Source organism: Cetorhinus maximus, chromosome 5 (genome assembly GCF_964194155.1).
Source record: "Cetorhinus maximus chromosome 5, sCetMax3.hap1.1, whole genome shotgun sequence".
In the NCBI taxonomy this organism is placed as follows: domain Eukaryota; kingdom Metazoa; phylum Chordata; class Chondrichthyes; order Lamniformes; family Cetorhinidae; genus Cetorhinus; species Cetorhinus maximus.
In genome coordinates, this window is record NC_135883.1 from 72,200,472 (window position 1) to 72,226,227 (window position 25,756).

The 25,756-nt window shown below is 47.1% G+C and overlaps 1 protein-coding gene across 3 annotated transcripts in view; it reads right to left on the reverse strand.

The window, feature by feature from the left end:
* The window catches only part of LOC144680721 (macoilin-like), a 207,830-nt gene that overhangs the window by 49,520 nt on the left and 132,554 nt on the right, over window positions 1-25,756 (reverse strand). For all 3 annotated transcript variants that reach the window (XM_078541996.1, XM_078541997.1, XM_078541998.1), the window contains 2 exons: window positions 12,611-12,789; window positions 10,504-10,966 (listed from right to left, as the gene is read on the reverse strand). In XM_078541996.1, coding sequence (XP_078398122.1) covers window positions 10,504-10,966; window positions 12,611-12,789 — 642 coding nt within the window. The remainder of the gene's footprint in view (window positions 1-10,503; window positions 10,967-12,610; window positions 12,790-25,756) is intronic.

A 25,756-nucleotide genomic window follows, 5' to 3' on the forward strand; every position in this document is an offset into this window, starting at 1 on the left:
ATGAAGGTCGAACATTTGGCCAACCTAGAAGAGGCTTTAAGAAGATTTTTGGAAGTTGGTGTACGATTGAAGAAAGAGAAATGTACTTTCCGAGCGTCAGAGGTCACTTACTTGGGGCACTGAGTGGATGCCATGGAGCTGCATCCAGTAGAGAAGGCCAGGGCACACCTCCTACTAATGTCACTGAACTCAAGTATTTTTTGGGCGTGATAAATTATTATAGTCTCTTCTTGCCAAACTTGTCAACAGTGTTATCACCTTTACACTTACTATTGAAAAACAACCATCGTTGGTCATTGAATGTGCAACAAGAAGGAGCCTTTGTAGAAGTCAAGAAGCTGTTACACTCATCATGTTTACTAGTACATTATGCCCCATCAAAGAATTAATATTAACCTATGATGCATCTCCCTATGGTGTGGGAGCTGTGTTGTTACACAGGATGGAAGATGGTTCCAAAAGGCCAATGGGCTATGTCTCCAGAACCCTCCCTGCAGCCAGGAAGGGTTATTCACAACTTGAAAAGGAAGGTTTATCAGTAATATTTGGAGTGAAGAAATTCCATCAGTATCTGCACGGTCGACATTTCGCCATAGTATCGGAGCTTAAACCACTAATGGGTTTATTTAGTAAGGATAAAGCCATTCCGCCAATAGCCTCAGCAAGAATTCAATGTTAGACTTTGATTTTATCAGCGTATGAGTACATCTTTCTGCACCATCCGGGTGTACATATTGCAAATGCGGACACCCTCAGTCGTCTCCCATTACCAGATGGCATTGTACATGCTCCAGTGCCACGAGAAGTTGTGCATGTGTTGAATTTCTTGGGCTCTTCACTGATATGTGCAAAGCAAATAAAGAATTGGACAACCAGGGATATGATTTTGTCAAAAGTCCGAGACCATGTATTTCAAGGTTGGTCAAATTCACCAATGCCTGAAGAGATAAGACCACTCCATGCCTGTAACACTGAGTTAAGTTGTCAAGAAGGAATCTTGTTGTGGGGGTCAAGAGTCATTGTCCCTTCGCAAGGAAGAGAACCACTCTTGACAGCTTCACAGTGTGCATCCAGGCATATCGAAGATGAGGATGCTTGTGCAAAGCTATGTTGGGTGGCCAGGTATAGACAGTGACATTGAAAGAATTGTCAAGAGCTGTCTCCAACAACAACAGAAGTTGTCCATTTCAGCTCCACTGCATCCATGGGAGTGTCCTGGTCGACCCTGGTTAGACTACATATAAACTATGTAGGTCCATTTTTAGATACCATGTTTTTATTGATCATTGGTAAGCATTCTAAGTGGATGGATGTGTATGAAGTTAGATCACTGACATCTTGTGCAACTATTGAAAAGCTGCACTAATGTTTTAGTACACATGGACTACCAGAAGTCATTGTTTTGGATAACGGTACTGTCTTCACTGTATGGAATTTCAGAGATTTATGAGTTTAAATGGAATTAAGCATATTAAAACAGCACCATATTATCCCTCATCAAATAGGTTAGCTGAAAGAGCTGTGCAAACTTTCAAATCAGGAATGAAGAAGTTTTCCGAAGGTACTTTAGAAACACAACTTTCGTATTTTCAATTCTCAATTATCGTACAACCCCTTGTGCAACTATGGGGTCAACACAGTCTGAATTACTGATGAAATGCTGCCTTCATACAAGGTTAACTCTGGTGTTTCCAAACTTGGAGGGGGAAGTAGAGAAGAATCAGAGTAGTCAGAAATTGAATCGTGATATTCATTGCAAAGCTTGAAGATTTACTGTGGGAGATATAGTTTTCGTGCAGAATTTTGGAAATGGTGGTGGTTGGGTTCCTGGTATAATTGTCTCTGAAAGTGGACCCTTGTCATTCCAAGTGGAGATGGAAGACCGGATTGTTCGAAAACATATGGATCATCTAAGGATTAGAGAGACATTCCAACAACCAGATATTCCGCCTGTAATTGATGTTGAACCTTTATTTGCTGAGGTGACAGATCGACCTAGAATAGACACACCTGATGTCTCTGTTAAATTACCTAATACTGAACTGCCATTGTCTAAGGATGTCCCTAATCCTGCAGTTCCTGATCATGTTGATGCAGTGGGAGAATCTCAAGTGGAGAGCTATGTCATTCTAACCAAATTAGAAAATTTCCTCAGAGACTAATTTTTAATTGCATGACCTGTGTATATATGTATATGTTGTGGATTAAAATATTCTTTGTAAATAGGAAATGTAAAAAACTAAAGGGGGAGGAATGTAGTGATTGTAGGTGTAACCTTTCCTACTGCCTTTAGGGTCACGTGATTGTACTGACGAATGTGTCCTAAGCACGGGTAATCTGGGGGTGGCAGAGCTTTCTAGCCGTGGACCTGTTTCAAGCGTGTAGCTTCTAAAAGAGCTCTGTAATAAAGTTATCTGTTTCAAATAAGAAACCTGTCCGGTACATCAAGTTTATTACAATTGTGCAATGCTTTTTTCCTCCGGTGCACTTCAAATCAATTTATGCATATTAACATCAATGCACGGTTCATACCTGGACAGCGTTACGGCTGGCATGTCAGAGTGGTGCCAACAGCATGAGGTTTAACCCCTGTGGATTTGTGACCTGTCTCCTTGCCCCACCTGTGGTGGAGGTTGTAGTGCTGTGGGTTGAACCTGCCTTTGGGCAGAGAACGCAAGAAGAAGGTGTTGAACACACAACACTACACAATTTTGAGTTAACAGTCACATTGCTGTTTGGTGAGATTAACTGTAGTTTAGTTCTGGTTCATGTGAGCACATGTTTCACCTTCACCCTTACTCTAGTAATAAGTCTGTGAAGTTACTTGAATAGTTCAGATTTAGCTCAGTAAAATGCAGGCCTGTTTCTCGCCAGAATAGGAAAAGGCGCAATTTTTGTAATACTGAAATCAACAGTATAAACATTTCCTTAAACTTCAGATATTTTGATTGTTATTACTGATCAAGCAATGGGTCCCATTTGTAGGTAAAACAAAGCATAGAGGCACAGCAAGGTGTGTGTCCAGATGCCCAAGAGCACAGAGACTTAAACTAATGGAGTTAATGATCCAGAATCACAAGATCAACTTCCCTGAATACATCTAACCAGAGAAGGCAAAAGTACTGCTCAGCCGTTTAAGCATTAATTTGTGTTAATTAAACTATCAGTACTGATTCAAAGATACTTATTTTAAAAATAACTTAGGACAAATTAATACAATGTGGTTGACTCTTAAATGCCCTCTGAAATGGCCTAGCAAGTCACTCAGTTCTCAAGGGCAATTAGGGATGAATAATAAATGCTGGCCTAGCCAAGGACACCCACATCCCCTGAATGAATAAAAAAAAACCAAATTCATTGATTAAAGTAAAACAGCTTCATTGAAGAAAATATAACAAGAGAAATTCAACTCATTTTGCACCTGAGAATTGAGCAGGCAGGTGATTAAAACTGGGGGCTGCACTCAGCTATCCAATTGATGCCCAAGGCCTGCCTGCTGCCATATTCAGACTGCTCTTGAATAGGTAAGCAGCCCACCCAATGAAACAACATAAGCCTGCTTTACAAAGCAAATCACAGGTTGTAAGATCCTCATGTAAAAGTAAGGCACAAGTAGGCTTCTGCTTGGTGAAACAATTAGAATATTCTTTCAATAGCTCTATTACTCATTGACCTATACAGCATCAACTCTTGGTTCGATTAGAACAGATGTCCTTATTTTATTAGCTTTTAGAAGTCACCCACCACCTCAGGAGGAAGTAACAATGACATCACCACCACAGCAAAATTTATTGCTTTCAATGATCTAGTGACGGTACTAAATGTTTGTAAGGATTTATTTTTACACATCACAAAGTTCATAGATATAGCCAGGGCATGATAGCATAGTGGTATGTTACTGGATTAGTAATCCAGAGGCATGAAATAAAAACAGAAAATATGGGATAATACTCAGCAGGACAGGCAGTGTCTGTGGAGAGAGAAACTGAGTTAATGTTTCAGGTCAATGATGAAGGGATTTTGTAATCCAGAGGCCTGGTCTGATCCAGAGATAAGGTCAAATCCCACCATGGAAGCTGGAGAATTTAAATTCAATCCATTAAATAAATCTTAAATAAAAAGCTAGCATCAGTAATGGTAACCATGAAGCGATCCAGCTGTTGTTAAAACCCGAGGGAAGGTAATCTGCTGTCCTTACTTGGTCAGGCCTATCTATAACTTCAGTCAATTCAATTCACTCCATGTGATATCAAGAAATGGCTGAAGGCACTGAATACTGCAAAGGCTATGGGCCCTGACAATATTCCAGCAATAGTACTGAAGACTTGTGCTCCAGAATTTGCCGTGCTCCTAGCCAAGCTGTTCCAGTACAGCTACAACACTGGCATCTACCTGACAATGTGGAAAATTGCCCAGGTATGTCCTGTACACAAAAAGCAGGACAAATCCAACCCGGTCAATTACCGCCCCATCAGTCTACTCTCCATCATCAGTAAAGTAATGGAAGGGGTTAGCAACAGCGCTATCAACTGGCACTTGCTTAGCAATAACCTGCTCACTGATGCTCAGTTTAGGTTCCACCAGGGCCACTCAGCTCCTGACCTCATTACAGCCTTGGTTCAAACATGGACAAAAGAGCTCAACTCCAGGCGTGGGGGAGAGTGACTGTCCTTGACATCAAGGCAGCATTTGACCGAATGTGGCATCAAGGAGCCCTGGTTAAACTGGAGGCAATGGGAATCAGGGGGAAAACTCCCCGTTGGTTGGAGTCATACCTAACACAAAGGAAGATGATTGTGTTTGTTGGAGGTCAGTCATCTCAGTTCCAGGACATCACAGCAGGAGTTCCTCAGGGTAGTGTACTGGACCCAACCATCTTCAGATGCTTCATCAATGACCTCATTTTCATCATAAGGTCAGAAGTGGGGATGTTCGCTGATGATTGCACAATATTCAGCATCACTCATGACTCCTCCGATACTGAAGCAATCCATGCTCAAATGCAGCAAGACCTGGACAATATCCAGGTTTGGGCTGACAAGTGGCAAGTAGTGTTTGTGCCACACAAGTGCCAGGTAACGATCATCTCCACAAGAGAGAATCTAACCATTACCCTTAGCATTCAATAGCATTACTAGTGCTGAATCCCCCATTATCAACAACCTGGGGGGTTACCATTGACCAGAAACTGAACTTGGTTACATATAAATATTGTGCCTGGATGAGTGCAACACTCCCATAACATTCAAAAAGCTTGACACCATCCAGGACAAAGCTTGATGGGTACCCCATCTGCAAACATTCACTCTCTCCACCACCAATGCACAGTAGCAGCAGTGTGTACCATCTACAAGATGCACTGCAGAAACTCACCAAGGCTCCTTAGATAGCATCTTCCAAACCCAGGACCACTACCATCTAGAAGGACAAGGGCAGCGGATAGATGCGAACACCACCGCCTGGAAGTTCTCCTCCAAGCCATTCACCATCCTGACTTGGAAATATATCGACCATCTTCTCATGGGCAATTAGGGATGGGCAATAAATATTGGCCTGGACAGCGATGCCCACATTCCATGAATAAAACCTATGCAGCAATGTGGATGACCCTTGACTGCCCCCGCTGAAATGGCCTAGCATGCCGTTCAGTTGTATTCAAAGGGGAGAACTTTCCCCATGTCGGCGGGCCGTGTGGGAGAGGGCGTGGGTGGGCATGGACCCAATCGCTGCCCGCAATTGGGACCGCGCCACCATTTTACGCGGGCGGGTCAATTAAGGCCTGTCCAGCGTATTTCTCAACTCCCAAGGATAGCGGGAGTGGGCGGGCACAGACCGCCGGGTCCAATAGCAACCCGGTGGTCTGTTTAAATGAAGGCCTGGCAGCCTATGCAAGGTTGCTCACAATGGCTGGGAGAAGAGCACATCAGAGGGGTGATGTACCTGATGCAAGTCTGGAGGGTAGGCCAGCGGGGCAGGCCAGGCCGGAGGTAGGCCAATAGGGCAGTGTGCCCCTCGTCTCTCCGATGAGTGCCTAGTTGCCCTTGTGGAGCAGGTGGCTGCATGGCAGGAGGTCCTGATTCCGAGGGACGGGAGGCAGAGGCCTCCCCACCTGACCAAACATGCATGGGAGGAGGTGGCCGAGAGTGTGAGCTCCCATGATGTGGTCTGGCGCACATGGGTCCAGTGCTGCAAAAGATTCAACGACCTCCTGAACTCAGGAAGGGTGAATACCATGTTGGCTGAGGTCACTTAATGCAGCCGTCACCCTTTCCCCTCAGCCCTGCTCACCCCCCCACTTCAACTCTGAGTACAGTAACGGCATTGAATCCTTCACGGCATGTATCCCTCACTGGGTGTGCCAGCAGATATTGCCCATGCCTGGTTCACCCTGAGAGGCTTGAGCTGGGATGGGTTTTGCACCCACAGCATATGTGACACTGACACCCAGAATATAGAATTGGGGTGAAAGTCAAGGATCTGCGCCTAGGCAGAGAGCTGGAACTGGGAAGCATGTAAAAGTCAGGGTGCTAACACGCTGGGAGGGGAGCTTCCAGTTGACGGGGCACCAATCCATCTGCTGGTCTTTGTGCTCCACATGCTTGTGCCTCCTTGCTTAGCAAAGTGACACCTGTGGTTCCACATGTGAAGGAGGCAGCATTTGGCAAATGGGTGGGGGCGGGTCAGCCCTGGCTTGTTTGTGTGAGTGTGCGGCAGCTGCAGGGTGATGAAGAACTGGAGCCCTGCAATGCCCCACTCTGGCTGGGTTGGCAGGGATACGATGGGAATTCAGGTACAGGCTGGACTAATCAATGCTCCTCTCTCCTTTTCAGGAGAAGACTGCGCACAATTCCACCGAGTGGATGCAGACTGGTGGAGGCCAGGCCCAGTTGGTCATCGTGACTCCATTCGAGCAGCAGGCCATAGATCTGGAGAGGCGCCATATGCCAAGGTCCACCAGTGGCGGTGAGGCTGGGGTGCCATGGGGAGGTATGTTTGGCGAGCACTCAGGTCACCATGTGTGTCCCAAAAGCCATGGCACTGCTGAATGTTCAGTGATTGAAGTTAGCAACACGGGTTGACCATTGATTATGGAAGGATGAGCGCATAATGATCCTTGGGACAGGCTTGCACATTGACATAGTCTGCACTGTAACTAATCAAATGTTCTTGTTCTTCCTTTCAGCATCACTGGAGCAGGGCCGGGAGGAGGAGGCAGAGGTCCCACCTCTCACCCCTTAGGGCCCAGAGGAAATCCGCTCACCAGTGTCACACCATCTCAGCCAGGCAGTCACCAGCACAGATACTAGCACCTCGGTGTGAATGAAATCTTTGGCTAGTGTCCTGGGTCACAGCGGTGAGGGCACTTCACACTTGCTTGAGATGTGGGCAGAGACAGAGAGTGCCCATGACGCCGGCAGTCGGAGGACTGCTGGGGCCTAGGTACTTGCTCGGTTGGTGGCTGATGATGTGCCTCTGGAGTCGTCCATGAGGCAGCAAACGCTGGAAGTCCAGCTGGGTGTGCAGGAGGATCTGGCGGAGATATATGAGGCTATGGTGCCCATGCTTAAGGAGTCCATGCAGAGCATCACCGATGCAATGAGCCTCAAGGCCGAGCGCCATGCTTCTTCCATGTAGAGAGTGGCGCCTCTCATGGAGAGGCTCCTCCAGGAGAACAATCAGGGCATCCTGGGGTTGCGCTTGGACCTGCAAGCCCTCACAGCGGCATTGACATCAGCCGGTCATTGCCCGTGTGGGAGATGGTCAGGGCAACAAGTATCCCAGCTCGGTGCCCATCCATCTACGGTGAGCAGGGAGGTCCGAAGCAACCTCACATCGGTGCAGCAGCTGCCTGTTGTCTCTGCGGGCTCCTCTCAGGGCGCTCCAGATGAGGGCAGCAGCTCCTCCGACCCTCTGCCAGTGACCATGGAATCTGATGAGGCTGAGACAACTGGGGAGAAGCCAGCTATGGAACTGGCCACTCCCTCCCTGGAGGGGCCAGCACAGGCTCCACGGGCCAGAGGCCATCCGCCAAGGTCATTGAGGCCAACAGGACAGCAAATTGAGCAGGCTGTCTCAGATACCAGTGCCAGCGAGGGGACAGCACCTAGATGTAGAGCCCTTAAGCGTAAATTTAAGGCACCTTAGGCACACTACGGGTTTCTCACTGGTGCTTTTATGTTGGCCCATAGTAGGTTATTGAAGACTTGGTGTGATGTCCAACACCTTTTTATTTGGTTTATGAAGTTACATTTGTTCTCTCAATAAATTTCGATATATTGCCATGCCTCAGGGTGATCCCTTACTTCTGCAGGTGAATGGGAACCCATGATGTTATGAGTGAGTTGTTTGACATTGATCTTTATTGACAAGGGCCTTAGTTAATGTTACTATCCAGGCAGATTTATCACTCAGGTGTCGAGTGTGGAGCCTGCAGCCCTGGTGTGTGTTGAAGGTCCATCTGTGTTGGACTATCTGCAGGTTTTTCAGATTAATGCCTCCCGGGTGTCCCTGCCTCCCTGGAGTATGCCTGGGTCAGCGATCAGTATCTACTCCCTTAGGGTTCTCCTGTGTGTGTTCATCCTCAAACTCACTGCTGGACTGTGCAGCTGGAGCAACTACGTCTACATCTTCCACGTCCACAGCGTCACCCCTTTCTAGCGCAAGATTGTGGAGAGTGCAGCATGCAACCACCATCAGTGACCACACAATCTGGGGGGGTACTGGAGTGCGCCCCCTGAGCAGTCCAGGCATCGGACGCGCATCTTGAGAAGACCGATGGTTCTCTCCACCACAGCCCTTGTGGAGGCATGGCTCCTATTGTACCGCTGCTCAGCTTCTGTTCTTGGATGGCAGAGAGGCGTCATGAGCCATCTTCTGAGGGGATAGCCCTTGTCACCCAGCAACCATCCATCCCGCCGGGCTGGGGCACTGAAGAGCCTCAGCACCTGGGAGTGTCTCAGGATGTAAGTGTCATGGGAGCTGCCTGGGAACCTTGCACAGACTTGTGGAATCAGCATCCTGTGATCACACACTATCTGCACGTTCATGGAGTGGAAGCCCTTCCTGTTGATGAAGGCAACGGGCTCACCTGCTGGCGCCTTGGTGGCCACATGTGTACAGTTTATTCCACCCTGGATGCGGGGGAAGCTAGCAATGGTCGCGAAGCCTCTGGCTCGCTCTGGCTGGCCTCGTCCCAGCGGTTGTGGATGAAAGCCAATGCACGCCTGAACAGAGCGACTGTAACCTGCTTGACACAAGTGTGGACCGCTGATTGGGAGACTCCGCAGAGATCACCCACTGAACCCTGGAAAGAGCCGGAGGGCAGCTGTGACCTTTAGAGCCACTGGCATGGGGTGCCCACCCACATAGTTTGCAGAGATCTCAGGGCCTATCATCTGACAAATGGAGCTGACTGTCTCCCTTGGGATACAGAGCCTCCTTCGGCACTGCACCTCAGACATATTGAGGTAGCTGCTTTGCTGCCTGTAAACCCTGGCAGCAGGATAGTGGCATCTTCTGCAACCCCTTATGCCTTAGACTATCTCTTGGCCCTGCACTTCTTGTGCCTGCGCCTCTCCTCCCAAAGGTGGCTCCCCTGGAGGCTGAATGTGCACTCCTGGCCTCCTTCCTCTTCTGGCCCTCCCTTCCTCCTCAGAGGAGGTGGCTCCAGTGGAGTGCACAACTCCCATTCCCAGGCTAAGGGAAGGCTCCCTGAAAGCTGCAGGCCCCAAAAATGATCATTACTGTAGAATCCTGACCTGAAGGCGTTTATTCCTGTCCAAGTGGCTGGTATGAATTTGGAGGTATTCCTGCTCACACAGGCAAGTATCAGTAACTTTCACACTTAAATACCTGAAAGATAACATTCGCGACCCAACTGACCCCTCTTATCCTGCCTGTGGATGAGGTTTATACAAATGTCTCCAACCCGCCTGCCCTTTGCACCCTGAAGACCGCACAGGCCCCGAAAAATTGCAGTCAGTTGCTGCCTCAAGGGCCTTAACTAGGTGATTAATTAATGGTGGGTGCGCCCGCCCACCTAAATATCGCGATGGCGCGTGGTGACGGCAGGATGTTCGTCCAACGTCACCAAGCATCATTTTACGCGTCGGCGTGCGGGGCCCACCCTGGCACGCCAACGGGAAAATTCTGGCCAAGAAGGTGACTCGCCAGCACTTTCTCAAGGGCAATCAAAGATGGACAATAAATGCTGGCCTTGCCAGTGATGCCCACTTCCCTGGAATGAATAAAAAAAGTTAATGATTAGATTCAGTGAGTTTTTAATTAGTAAATTTTCAAAACACGCATATGTGATATATTGAAAAACATTTGCGATGGTGTTGTTAATCTTGTTAAGCCCACATGTTGACAGGTTGTTTAACTTGTAATGGCTGAATTAGACTCTTAACCTAATGCCTTGTCAGTTTCCTTTTTTAGTCAAGTTCATCTCACTGACATTTAACTGTGCACATTAGGACACTGGCCAAAATAAGGATATCTTACCGTAGCACAGTCTCTTGTTTGCTGTTATGATTATTCAAAGAGCCATTCTCGAAGATCCCTTTCCGTGTACTTGTGTTCTTGCTCGAACATTTTTGCTTCTTCTCATTCTTGGCAAAGATCACATTGCCATTAGATGCACCATATGCCTTTGGTGATATGTGCTTGCAAACTTTTAAGGATTCAGCACATAAATCATCATGGGGTAGATTTTCTGTACTTCCAAATGACTCGCACTCTGTAGTCTTGCTGAAGTGATTTTCCACACATTCTGTTTCACTCGTTCTAGGGTCAGTAGCTTGTAAACAGTTATTGGCTGTAAGTGCTTGTTTTGTGACTTCCTTCTCTTTCTCTTTGCCTTTTTCTTCAAATTCTAGTTCTGGTAAGGCTAAAGTGTATTTCTTCCCAATTGCAATGGCTCTAGTAGGATGCTGGTATTGAGAGCACAGCGGAAGCCCTTTAAGTGCTAAAAAGAAGAAAAAATAACGTGAGGGGTGCACTGGAAATATACATCAGGCCTATAACATCAGTAAGTCAAAAAGGCAGATTTATGGTTTGAACGTCTACTCTTCAAAAGAGTTTTGAGGAAGGCTCCATATCTAAAATGGTTACTTACCTTTTCCTTCCAGGTGCTGATGGTTTAGAGCGTCAAATTGAAAGACTAAGCTAGTTTATACAGGGCCTTTTTAAATAATGGTGGGGGTTGGCTAGTTCAGTTGTCAAGCTAACTACAGTGTGGTGCAGAATGATGCCAACAGCGTGGGTTCAATCTCCATACTAGCTGTGACAGTTCAGGGAGGCCTGCCTCCTTGTCTTGTCACAGGCTTGATGCAGAGTGGTGCCCCTCAAGCTGTATTGCCACTTGTCTCTGACAGAGAGAGATGCCTATGGTCTCTGGTGGACTATGGATAATAACTTTACCTTACCTCTTTGAATAAAAAAAAAATCCAATTTGCAACAATGTAAATATGAAGATGATTGTCACTTAAATAAACTGTCATGTACAGCAGTTCTTGGTCTAAGCTTTTTTGCTTTCTAAATTATTTTTCTTCTAGTGGGAAGGATGAATAGTTTTCTGCTTGTTGGGTTGACAGGTCCCTGATATTTGGTTACTCAGTTATGGTGGAAAAATGTGTTACTGCAAGGTAGATGTATATTCAACCAATCCCCGTTAGGATTGTGGGAAAAGATGCATGCTTCCTTCTGCATTTGCGAAGGATCAGTGAACTGGAAACTTCATGACTAAGGAAATTTAACTATGTGAAAGGATGAAGGATATATCATTTTACCCATTTTTAAAAATTAATTCATAGGATGTGGGAATCACTGGCTAACATTTGTCGCCCATCCCTAATTGCCCTTGAGAAGGTGGTGGTGAGCTGCCTTCTTGAACCGCTGCAGTCCATGTGGTGTAAGTACACCCAATGAGCTGTTAGGGAGGGAGTTCCAGGATTTTGGCCCAGCAACAGTTAAGGAACGGTGATATATTTCCAAGTCAGGATGGTGAGCGACTTGGACAGGAACTTCCAGGTGGTGGTGCTCCCATCTATCTGCTGCCCTTGTCCTTCTAGATGGTAGTGGTTGTGAGTTTGGAAGGTGCTGCCTAAGGAGCCTTGGTGAGTTTCTGCAGTGCATCTAGTAGATGGTACACACTGCTGCTACTGTGCGTCGTTGGTGGAGAGAGTGAATGTTTGTGGAAGGGGCCAATCAAATGGATTGCTTTGTCTTAGATGTTGTCAAGCTTCTTGAGCTGCACTCATCCAGGCAAGTGGACACGATTCCATCACACTCCTGACTTGTGCCTTGTAGATGGTGGACAGGCTTTGGGGAGTCAGAAGGTGAATTACTCACCACAGGATTCCTAGCCTCTGATCTGCTCTCATAGCCACCATATTTATATGGCTAGTCCAGTTCAGTTTCTGGTCAATGGTAACCCCCAGGATGTTGATGGTGGGGGATTCAGTGATGGTAATGCCATTGAACATCAAGGGGCGATGGTTATATTATTCTTCTTGGATATGGTACCTGGCACCTGGCATGTTATATGGCAATGATTAAGATACTATCAAAGAAAAACAGCAATGAGGAATGAGATATCTGTTTCAAATACCTTCTTCCAAACTCCGGTCCTGCCTTGTTTGTAGTTGTTGTTCTGAAGATAAGGCCTGCCGAAGAAGTTGCACGAAGAACTCATTCTGTTTCTGAACGTCTTTTTGTTTCCTTAATTTAATTTTGTAGCAAATGTAACTTTTGAATTCAAAACCTAAAGACACTACTGGATATCCTATGCTAAAATAAGAAAAAAAATCACTTAATGAAAGAAAGAAAGAATAACTTGCATTTGCATAGCACCTTTGACAAAAAGGCATCCTAAGCAGTTCACAGTCAAATAATTCTTCTGAAGAGTAGTCAGTGCTGTAAAGTAGGAAAATGTAAAACCAATTTGTACAGAGCAATGTACCATAAAAAGCAATGAGATAAATGATCAGTTAATCCATTTTTTAATAATGAAAGATGAATGTTAGACCTTAGTACTTCTAATGATAAAATCTGAAGATGTATTATTTTCATACAGCTGAAACCTTACATATTTTATTACTAAACACTTTATTTTCTAATAAATATAGGTAAGTACACAAAACATAGAATTCCAAGGAATATACAACACTGAAACAGGCCATTCGACCACCCAGTCACTACTGGTGTTTATGCTCCAGCCAAGCCTCCTCCCACCCTTCCTAGTCCAATTCTATCATTATAATCTTCTTATCCCTTCTTTCCTCATTTGTTTATCCAGGTTCCCCTTAAATGCATCTATACTGTTCATCTCAGCCACTTCCTTTGTTAGTGAGCTCCACATTCTCACCATCCTCTGGGTAAAGAAATTTCTTCACAATTCCCTATTCGTAAAAGTATATTGCATTAATCGACGTCCTGTAGAAGTACACACAAAGCATTCAAAACTGAATATAGCTTTTAAGCAAAGTGATGTATTTCAGTCTGCATTTTAAAATCAGATCCTATTTATTTTACATTATATAATCTGACAAAGCTCACAGAAATTTAGGAAGCAGAGAAGTAAAGTTGTTGCAGCACAGGAGTTTCCCTGGAGTCAAGGCTGAGAAGTTGAGAGACAAAACTGAGACACTGTAGATACTACACAATGAAAAGCTACTACCAGCTAGCTATTCTGTGTTCTAGGTATTGCTATAGGTGTTAGAATTTCCTAGCTCAAATGTTTCCAATTAAAAGCAGTAAATTCTATTCTAGTGAAGGGAGCCACTGTTGAGATACATGTGGGTCACAGCTTTAGTAGTTATCATTGAAGTGGTATAGGATGTAAAGGATAGGGATATAAATAACTAAAACAAGTGGAGGAGGTGGATTTCCGTTTAATGTAAAAATTGGAGATGGTAAACAATTTGGCACTGAGGATACTTACAGACATTAATGATAGAGAGTGGAAATCATTTATTTTTTCTTAAAAAGCAACCGATTGTGATATATGTCACTCTTTAAAAATAAATACACTTTCATGGGAAAGGGTTTCGTCTGATCCTTAATAGCAGCACAAGATTAGTGGAAACAATTCTTATTTTCATTCTTTCTAGAAGTCATCAGCCGTCAAAAAAAAAGTCACACATAATTTCACTTGGAACCGGGAAAACAGTAAACCTTTCAGCTATCACACAAATGAGCTAACCTCACTGGAGATTGCAAGGCCTGTTCATTTGCATAAACTCTCAGGACAAGTCAGGGGTTCTTCCATGAGATTGCATGGTGTGTGAGAGTGGGGAGGGGAGGAATGGTGACAATGGTGTGCCGAAGTTACACTGTACTCAGATAGGTCATGCTCTGTACACCAGATGATCTTTACTGACCCTTTTTTTAATACAATCCTGAAAATTTTAACACGGACACAATGGAGACATTTTCTATCCAAGATAATTTTTTTCAAAAAAAAACCCAAAAAGTAAAGATAAGCGTTAAAACATTGGAGGTCACAAAAATCCAGAATTGATGTGCCAGCGAGTTCCTCCAAAGCTGACTCTCAAAAATTACCTCAAGTGTCTATTGCTTAAAAACCATTACTTTGTGTGTAATCCCATGCATAAATGACCAAGTACACCATCCTTTTAAACTACAGAGAATTGGTATTAGTGGCCTTTGGAACAACAGAGGTGATTTGCCTTTCCTCTCAGTAATGATTCACTGTCCACAAAATTAGATAAAGCTCGAAAACGAGTCAGGAATGGTGATGTGTGATTAACCCGTGCCTGTTGCTTCTGATGCGGGCAGAATTCAAACTTTGTGCTGCATGTTCATTCCAATGATCACTGCAGGCAGCCAGCACCATACACGCTGCAGAGTGGCTACATGACTCAACAGGGGACACAAAATCATGAGAAGTTAGCATGAGTTCAAGCTAGCCTGCACTACTTAAAGCCAGTCTGCACCTTTTAAAGGGGAGGTGCACTTTGACAGGAGCTGGTGCTGGAAATCATTCTAAGTTTACACCCCGCAGGTGGGCACACACCCGCAAAATTGCCTGCGATGACGTTGGGTGAGCGTCCCGACGTCATCGCGCACTCGTGTGATATTTCGGTCGGCGGGCACGTGGCAGAGTTGGCAGCACACTGCCAACAATTAAGAGGCCTATTGAGGCCATTAATGTATTAATTGACCTGGATTTTTTGCTGCCTGTCCAACGTTCTTGTTGGCAGGCGGGCGAATTGGCCAGGCGGCATTTTCCTTTTTGAGCAAACTTCATCCAAGGGCGGGATGAGGTTTCCGATATTAATTTTAAAAAATACAAATATTTGGGCAGAACTTTTATAATCTATATGTTTAAGTGAGTGAGTCCGATGTGTGGACGTTTTTATCTGCATTTAAAAATCTTTATTTGATGCTTTTACATTCTTCAGCTTCCTGAGGCAGCTCTCTGCCTTCGGGGAGCTTTCATTCTGTGTTCCCCCTGTACCCGCACTGACTTCAGCGCTCGACCTCCTCCCGTCCCCACCCCGGCAGCGCTGAGCCTTTCAGTGCATGTTTCACTCTAGGTGGCTGTTAATTGGCCAGCCAGTGTGAAATCGTGGTCAGGGCCGATCGCAGGCAGCAAGCCATTTCCCAGCCCACTCCCAGGCTTGCCCAACCCGCCTGCCCAATGACCTCCAAATTCTGCCCTAAGAGTGAATTTGACCTGGAGAAGAAGACAGGGCAGAGATCGGGCTCCCAAGTTCTCCAACGTGACACTGGAGGCCTTGTTGAAGGAGGCAGAGAGAAGGGGAGAGATCCTGTATTAACAGGGCACCAGGAGGATTCCCAGACAAACACTGCAAAGGCAGTGTGAGGAGATAGTTCCCACAGTCAATGCCAGCAATCTGGCCATCAGGACCTGGAGCCAGTGCTGAAAAATGTTTAGTGACCTCAGACAAGTGAATAATGTCAGTGAATGCATCTTTAAATGCTACATCCTTACAACTGAACCAGCAGCCTCACACACTGCTCATTCACCACCCCTCTTCACTCACTTTCCAGAAATCTCTATTAACCATAGCGCATACTTCATATTCATCACCTCACATCACCCTTACATACTTCTCAACTACTGCAAGTCTCAAACACACACCTCACACCATCAACTATTCAACCATGACAGCCATATCACCCAAATACATTGCACCGCACTCACAGACACACTTCTCTCTCTCTTGCAGGACACAGGCAGCAGCAGGTAACTGGTGGGTACACGATGGAGGAGACAGTGCTCGTCATCACTGAGGCCATGGCCAGCGGTGGGGTGGAAACTGTTATAGATGGTAATACGCTTATACCTAATCCACCTTCTCACATCCCACTTCATCATCAACCTACAAACTCTTCTGTTTCCCAAGCTGCAGATGGTTTAAGGATGCAGCTCTTGCTTTTCCCCCCTCTCCTCTGGGTGAAGACCTGCAACCATGCCTGTCACCCACCAGTTAGCTTCTGCTGCCAGCGGTTATATACCACCTTGTCCTACAGGAGAGAGGGAGCATGTCAGTGAACATGGTGCGATGAGTTTGGGTGATGTGGCTGCCATGGTTGAAAAGCCAGCAGTGTGAGGTGTGTGTGAGGCTTGCAGTGATGCAAATTATGTGAGGGTGCCTTTCTTCTCTCGGAACCCAAGAACTGAAACCTGGCCAGACAGTGGTGCAGGAACAAGAAGAGGAAGAGGAAGAAGATACTGATGATGAATAAACGTCATCATTTATTTTCACACACGCAGCCCCTAGATCAGACACTAACAATACTGTATTTTAAAGGACAGCTTAGAGGCAGTGATCCCAGGTTGCGGGGCACTGGGCAGGAGTGGGATGCAGCCAGGGCAGGGAGCAAGGGGAACACAGGTTCCAGCTCCACGGAGGGCAAGGTCACACACCAGTTTGGTTACAGAGGACTCAGATGAAGACTTCAGAGAGGTGGCGTACAGTAAAACCTGATGGGCATGCACACAGATATGCTTGCAGCATTGGTAGGCCTGAAGAAAACCTGCAGTCACCGTCAAGAAGCATGGAACAATTTGTCATCAGCCTTGCAGAGCTTGGAGCCCATCCTTTCTGGTGTGGAAGTGGTGACCAACTCCAAGAGGACGCTGTAGAGAAAAGGATTAATCCTAATAAGAGCATACTGAGCATGTGTAAAAGAAGTTATGTCACAGTGATGTTACCCACTGAGAGAGGGTGTCTGAGTAGCATCTCAGGGGGGCTGCTCTAGCTATGTGTTCATCCTATTTAACCTTTGTAAATAGTTAGCATGTAAATAAATGTTTTTTGAGGACAGACCATTGATTCCAGTGAGATCCTTCTAGAATAAGAAGCTAACAAATCCCAAGACAAAGCAATCATAACAGAAATGCTCACACACCCAATCATAATGCAACATCTGATGGCAATATCTTACCTTCCAATAAAGAAAGGCAGAAGTCACCCAACATCTGAGTGCTGCAGTGGAAATTCACACTGAAGTCACACAAGCTCAGCTTGCTGCCATACAGATTCAGATTGCTGCTATTATTGCTTCAGATCATAGTGCTCAAAGGCTCTTGCAGAGTTTCACTGCAGTCTTGCTGTCTGCTCTCCAACAGATTACTAGGATTACCGAGGTGTTACCCCAGGGGAGTGACAGTGGCTCCATGCTGTTGCCTGTTATTCAGCTAGACCAGACTGCTGTCACCACGATGAGATCTTGCAATTCAAAAGTGTATAGTCTCCTCCACTGAATATGACCAGTCTTCCACCAGCCATGCTGCAGCTACTGGTGTCGTACTGTGAAAGAGCACTCGACTAGGCAAAGGCACACAGAAGACAGGCACTAAGGGAATGCACAAAGGTGATTTGTTGACTTTTGGAGATTTTTAGATGGTTTGTTTGATAAAGTTGGTTTTGAATGTTTGTTTTGTGGTGGCTTTTATATCAGCATTATGTCCAAAAAGGTGTTATGATGGTCAGTAACAGAGGGAAGGTAAGGTGTGGAACTGTTGTTGAATGGGGATTTTGGGGTCTGTAAACTGGCACCACATTGATTGAGCTGATCATGGACAGTACACCTGGAAAGGGGATATGTTAGTTGTCTCTTTGCTTTCTCCTCCTTCTCCTCCTCCTCTGGAGCTGCTTGTCATACACCTGGTGGCAAGGGTGGCCCTTGGGGGGTGGGGGGCGGGGGTGAGGTTGTGCAGGAGGCCCTGGTGCAATGGAAGGAATGCTGAAGGACCCCAATGGTCTGCTGAATGGCATTTCATGTGGCAGCATGGCTCTCACTTTATGCATTCTGCCAATGTGTAAGTATTGTGTGGCAGTCATTGCCATGTGGACAATGCTTAGTACTTGTTACCTAATAGCTAGCCTCTGGTCTCTCATGGTGGTTCAAATGCTGATGGTATAGCAGATTGATGCAGAATAACAGCATCATGATTGCTGCCAGGATACCAGGCATTGATAAGCACGATATGTTGAGTAGAGTCACATACCAGTTGGACACTGAGGGACAGAGCTTTTTGAGGTTGCAGTAGATCTCTGAATCTACATGGGGCGCTCGCAAAGCAATGTGTGTGCATTCGATGACAGCTTGCACCATGGAGAAGTCTGCTATCCTGATGAAGCTGTTTGCATGGTCCACCTGCTTCTCTCTGGAAAGATTAGAGTGATCCAAAGAGAAGCAGGCAAGAAAAAACAGCAAAATGTTGCAAGATCATCTTTAATAGGCTCACTTCATGGCTCATTTAAACCACTGGAGAGATTTGTCATTCTGCCTGCAGCTGATAATGTTACCTTAGCGATAGTGCTAAAACAGATCTATTTTTTAAAGTAGACATTAAGTTAAATTAGCTCAAATTATAAATGCACTTAAATATTTTTAACTGACAAAGCTAATATTAAACAGGATGTATAGTGTAAAGATAAGTAGCAGAAATTATTAATCGCCCTGCAAGGGCTGCAGGTAATTAATTTAGTTTTAGGCCAATTCATTTTTTAAATAATCCCAATTGCAAAACTCATCTGTAGAGTTTCATGTAATTTTATCTGTTAAACAGTCAAGCTGGTACAGTAAAGAGGGCTTTTTTTTATAAGTGCCTGCTTCTATTGATATCCTGGGCACATGGAGTACTAGGACACTTGCTGAATGGGTTTAATCTCTTTTTTGCCCTTCACCACCCCTTGATGTTCCTGAGAAGCTCCATCTCACCCAGTCCTCAAATACCTGAAAGAGAATGCTGCACCTTGGTCTCAGTTTGGCAGGATGAGGAAAATGTAGTCAATGCTCTGAAGTTGTCCCATTTCCTTTAATACAGTAGGCGGAGCAGACATAGAGATACATGGATGTGATTGACTTAAAAATGGGGGGAGAAACTAATTGAGGCAATGAAAGGGGAACTTGTCCATCATTGAAATGGTTTGAAGTGACTGTAGGAGAGGAAGTAGTATTAGAGGACTAGTAGACAGTTAATGTGATTCCTACATATAAAAGGATATCGAGCATGCCCAGGGAGCAATAAACCAAGTAGCCTAACATTGGTGATAGGGAAAATAATGGAGTTCTTGGTCAAGTATGCAATAGAAAAATATCCAGCAATGGAAAGTACAATAAAGAGTAGTCAGCACCGATTCCAAAAAGGAAGGTCATTTTTGACCAACCTTAATGAATTCTTTGAAGAAGTGAAAGAAAAGATAGATAAGGGTAATTCACTAGACACAATACATTTGGATTCCCAAAAAGTCTTTGATAAGGTACCACACAGCATTCTTATAACTCAGGGGACTCAAGGATTAAGTAGCAGAATGACAGCAAGCTAGCTACAAAATAAAAAACAGGGTAAGAGTTCCTCTGGTTGACAAATGGTGGGATGTGGTGTTCCACAAGAATTGGTGTTGTTTACATTTACACATACAATGTGAACTCGGGAAGCGGAAGAACAATTTCACAATGTGCCACTGACATTGAATTCAGGGTATAGTTCATACAGGGGACTGCAACAAAATAAAGGAATACATAGCAGAATTGGCATATAATTAGCAAATGAACTTCAATATAGTTGTGTGAATTCACACATTTTGGTAGGAAGAATAAGGAGGCCACATACTCCTTGGAAAGTAAGTGTTGAAGTGAGGTACAAGAACAGAGGGATATCGGAGTACAGATACACAAATCACTAAAAGTAGCAACACAAGTTAATGTAAGGCCATAACTCAGCAATACATTTGGAGGGATAGATCAAGCAAACAAGTTATACTAAGCTTGTTTAGAACTTTGGTTAGACCACGCTAGATGTACTATGAACAGTCCTGGTTGCCATTAAGAAAAGAATATAGAGGGCAGAGCTTAATCAGTGATGGTGGGACCTGGAGAGGGTGTCACTTCTGCTTTTGTGTCCGGAGCTGGTGCCCACGCAATTCATATGAAAATTTAAAGGGGCGGCAGCAGGCGCATGAAATACCTGCAAATGTGTGGCGAAGGCAAGTTTTCCATTGGAGGATCCCCCATCAGCTGACAGTTCAGCAGGTTCGAGCAGGCTATAAAAGAGCCACCTGGGCAAGCATGGAGGCTCTGCTTCAAGGCCATAGGTTCCATGTTCACCTCTGTTCATTCTGTAGTCTGGTCAATTTGCTTTGCAAGCATACATAAACCTCAGTGCCCCCTCCCAAACTTACCCCCCATCACTTCCCCCTCATTAAAATCTACTGTCCTGGGACCACCACCCACCAACCCCGCCCCCCCCCCCACCCCCACCCTCATCACGTCCAATACCTTTACAAGTATAATTTGAAATGTCAGAGCAAAAACATAGACTGGCTCAATATTTCAGATTTCTCCTCGAGGCCATCAAGGAACGGCAGGAGGTGCTCTTCCTCAGCAATGGCAATGGGAGTCCCTCCCTAAGGTGGACTAGATGGAGATCTCCGAGGAGGTTAGCAAACTTGGGGTCTGCCCAAGATCATAGTTGCAGTGCTGGAAAAGTGTCAATGACCTCCTTTGATCGCCTGGGTAAGTGGCATAGTGGCATGGGATTGTCTCTCATACAAACATCAGGCTATATTTGTGCAAGTGTGAAGCTGGGCTAGGTGGGTGAATGTGTGATCAGCCTCAGGACCACTTGGCACTTGAAGCCAAAGTCAGTGATAGTTTGCCTTGAGTGAGCGGTTGGTTACAAACTAGCACATTGACAGACCAGTAGGTGTGATGGGGTTACATGCAAACAAGGGGGTCAGTTGACATTTGTCAAGTCGCTAAATCTACCTTCTCCTGCAGGACAAGCAGACCCATAATCTAAAGGAAAAGGCAAAGACGGGCAGAGGAGTGCCTGATCTCAAGGTTCCCACCCCTGCTGAGGAAGAAACCCTCCAGATTGCTGGGTAACGAGGAAGCTGGAGTGACAAGGCCGCAGAGTGAGAATACATCCAACCTGGCACTGCTATAATGGGCACTCAGGATCACACGAGGCATCGTGCTGTGCTCATAGACTCTGTGGAAGCTTAATATGTTTCTTTTTGTTCTCCTATACAGGTGCCCACAATCCAGATCCCAGGCCTCAGACACTCCAGGACACCAAAGACTCAACCTCTGGGCACAATGCCACCAGTGACCCAGAGGATGCATTCTGCGCCTTCCTCTTCCGCACCCACTAACAGCTCAGGTACACCCACCTGGGTCATGGTGGGATGAAATTTAGAATTGGGGTCACATTCTGGTGAGCACAGTACAGACACAGTCCAGCAGCTGAGAGAGGTTGTGACAGCTGAGGTCCCAGACACTCGGAGGAGTGTTGGAGATCAGGTCCCCCACTGAGCTTCAAGTTGATGAGGGGCCCCTGGTCACAGTCACATGAAGCCTGTTGGAAGCTTCCTCTCAGAACACCCCAGAGTGAGTAACCTCTCATCTTACTCTCTGCCATTGTCTCCAGCAGGTGTTCCCGAGGAGATTGCCCCTGCACGCATGCAGGACACCCCCAGTAGGACAGAGCCCTCAAGGCCCCAGACCTCCAGAGGATGCAGTCGAAAATCATAGCAGGCAATGGACCATCACATTCAACAGCTTGCCTCCACCTCAGCTGCTGTCGGGTTCATAGCAAGACATAGGGCAGAATTTTCCGTGCCTGTTGGCAGCGGGAGTAATAGGTGGCACACACGGACAATATGGCGCGATCTGGTTAACGACTTTGGGGAGGCAGGTCGCAATTGTCTGCTCAGCCCGCCAACGGCGGGCCACATTTCCCGCCAATGGTTGGCGGGGAGCTCATTGTAATACACCAGCATCCCATTAAAAGGCCATCCTGCCAGGCTCTGGACCCCCACTGGATCATCCATCCATGTTGGCAGGAAAGCACGTCATTGTGCTTCGCAACAGCACACAGGCAATGTGTAATTGGTGGCCTTCATTTTGGAGGAACTGAGGTGAGTGAACAGCATCATTTTCCACAGCTCGCCAGGGTCACCTGTTGCTCTGTAGGCTGTTTTCTGGGGAGTGCTGTCTGGGGGCAAATGCTGCCCTGGGGTTGGCTCCCGTGCACAAATAATCGAGTTGGGGGGACAGGGTAGGATAGGGAAGTGGCCATGCAGTAGGGGCACCTGTATAAACTGACCAACCCTCTGCAAATGAGACAGATCAGGTGCAGCCACAGTGATATGATAGGGGTCGGGCTACTAGTCTGCCTGCCCATGCAAGCAATGTGGTGGCACAAATGTGCCACCAAGCCCTCCAGACCTTATCCCCCACCAACCTGGCACAGACTGCGAGTCTGCGACCACTTTACTGGACCGCGCAGCAGTTCGGCTGCACACGTTGTGCAATCTCCTCGCCAACACTGGCCATGTAGCAGTCACTGCTGGAGACGCTCACAGCCCCTTGAAATCTCAGCATCCTGGTTTGGACCAGTGTCCCCCATGTCACAGGCTGACAGGGCAGCCATGCAGCGCACTCATCTCTGGCCATCCGAGGGGTGACCAGCACTCTCCGGGAAGCATTAAGGGGCAGTCACACAGGGCCAGGAAAGGTGCTAAGTTCAGCCTTGATAACCACGTCTCTCTTTCTTTCTGCAGGAGGACCATGTCAGGATCATGGATCCTGTGACCTAGCTGTATGCCTGATGGCCTACAGAGATCACAGAAGACGGAGGAGAGAGTGACTGAGGCTCCTGGCTGCGCAAAAGCAGGATCAGCAACCTAATGAAGAAGGGGCAGCAGGGGCTCCCGCACACGCTGCCCAGGAGCGACAGTGAGCCATGGCTGGTCAGGGCCTAGCGACACCCAGAGTGTGTAGATGCCGCCCATCATTCCTGCTGATGACTGAGAACCAGAGTCGCTGAAGACTGTGCATGTCTAGGGACCTGGTCGCTCACATCTGCCACTTACTGTAGGACTTGGTGCCAAGGGGACATGGAAGGCATCCACTGCCAGTGTCTGTGAAAGTGACCGCGGCACTCAATTTCTATGCCAGAGGCTCCTTTCAGGACTCCACAGGTGACCCCTGTGGGATCTCACAAGCCGCCACCCACAAATGCATCCATGAGGTCACGGATGCCATCTTCTCAAGGGCACACAACTTTGTGCATTTTTCCCGGGACCGGGGCAGCCAGGATGCAAGGGCCAATGGATTCACCCAGATCTCAGGATTCCCACAGGTGCAGGGTGCGACTGACTGCACTCGTGTGGTGCTCAGGTCTCCATTGCTACACTCAGTGGACTACATCAACCACAAGGACTCCCATTCACTGAATGTGCAGCTGGTGTGTGACCACCAGAAACGCATCCTGCAGGTATGCGCACAGTTTCCAGGGATTGTGCACAACGCCTACATCCCCAGTCGCTCGCAGATCTCTGGAGTGTTCCAGGGTCCACAAAGGCTGCAGGTTGGCTCCTTGGGGACAAGGGCTACCAGCAGAGGCTGTGGCTGATGACATCCAGTGGCGGCCTCAGGCTACAGCAGAGCAACGTTCTAACGAGGCTCATGCTGCAACTCACAACTTGGTGGAGCAGACCATCGAGATGCTGAAGATGCGGTTCAGGTACCTGGACTAGTCTGGCGGTGCCATGCAATACAGTCCACAGAGGGTGTCACGCATCATCATCGTCTGCTGTGCCCTTTACAACCTGGCGCTGCAACGGGGAGATGAGCTGGCTGACGAGGAGATGGAGGAGCTGGAGGTCTTCTCGGTTGAGGAGGATGGCAGCGAGGATGAGGGTGAGGACATCCTCATGATGACGATGATGGAGATGAGGCTATCACACTGACTAGATAAGGCAGGCAAGCTCAGGAGGCCCTCACAACTGGCAGATTTGTGGAGGATGATGACGACATGCAGTGAGGTGTCCCCATAGATCCTCACATTGCAACTGTGAACATTTGACTCCAGCCTGGCTTATGACAGCGTGAATACCCTCTGTGAGAATGCTCCTGTCATGGAGATGCAGTGGAGGCCCTAATAGTCGCTCAATTGCAGGAGGATGATGACAACATGCAGTGAGGACACTCCACAGATCTTCACATAGCCTCTGAGAATATCTGACTCCTGTCTGGTCGAGGGCAGCTCGCTTGCACTCCATGATCAGGGCCATCTCAGAGACTCAGCCATGAAACTTTAGATGCATCTGATGCTGTGTCTGCCTTCAGCACCTCAGCCCTTCAGGAGCTGGTGCACAGCATCACTGGTCTCAGATGTTGGTGTGATGGGGGCCAGCCCCACCTTAAATGTCCTCAGAGCACACAGAAAGAATGCAACAACTATGTGGCACGGCCCATTACATTCTAGCAGCAATGACCAGCACCACCGATGAGCAGGCATCAGTAATGTGTCCAGGGAGTGTGAGGCTAGACCATCACTGTGGTCTGAAGGCTGCACAAAGCACAGGGAAGAGGCCCTGGACTGAGACACCTGCCTTTTCTCTTGTGCAGAAAAGTTTCACATCCAAGTGACAAGAACACAGCTCATCAGAACAAGGAGCCACAGGCAGGGAGACATTCTTGGGAGTTTATTGACAATAGTGAACAGTATGTACAAGTGATTAACACCCGTGCCCTGGCTGTGCAACTAATTTTCCTTAATTTTCCTAACCCTGCCTGTCTTGGTGCTCCCCAGGCATCCACAGCGGAGGTGGAGGCCGCCTGCTGACTGTGACTCCCTGTCTGTGATGACTTTGGCGGGCGTCCTCTGGAGGGCCGAGACTTGGAGGGCCCCAGCCTGCTTTGGGGGTCCTGCTGTGTGGCAGTGGCACCCACCTCGGCCTATGGAGCTGGAGCTGCGAAGGTCACAGGAAGAGGGGATTCGGATGGGTCGGATACTCCCGGAGTCATCTGGATGGATGGCCCTGGGGTGTGCACCTGATCCTCCTCCCTATGGGTGCCCGAGAGCCCCTGGCTGACTCCTTGATGAGAAGGGGTAGCTGGAGTGAGATCAAGCTGCCCAGCACCCCTCTCGCATACGCACTGTTGGAGGCCAACTATGACATCAGCGATGGAACGATGGAGTTAAGCCCGTGCAACAGTGCAAGAGCGACGTCCTGGACCAAGGTCTCCATGGCGGCTGCCATCCTGCCAGTGTTGACCTCAGTGCGTTGCAATGCCGGTGCTATCACCTCAGCCTGAAGACGGACGGACTCCTCCATTGTGCCTTGCAATCTGAGGAGTGCAGCGGGCATCCCTTCCTGATGTTCCCGAGCTTGCCTTTGCAGCTCCAGCAACTGTGACATGACCGAGTCCAGAGGCTCGTCATCTGATTTGGGCTCAACAG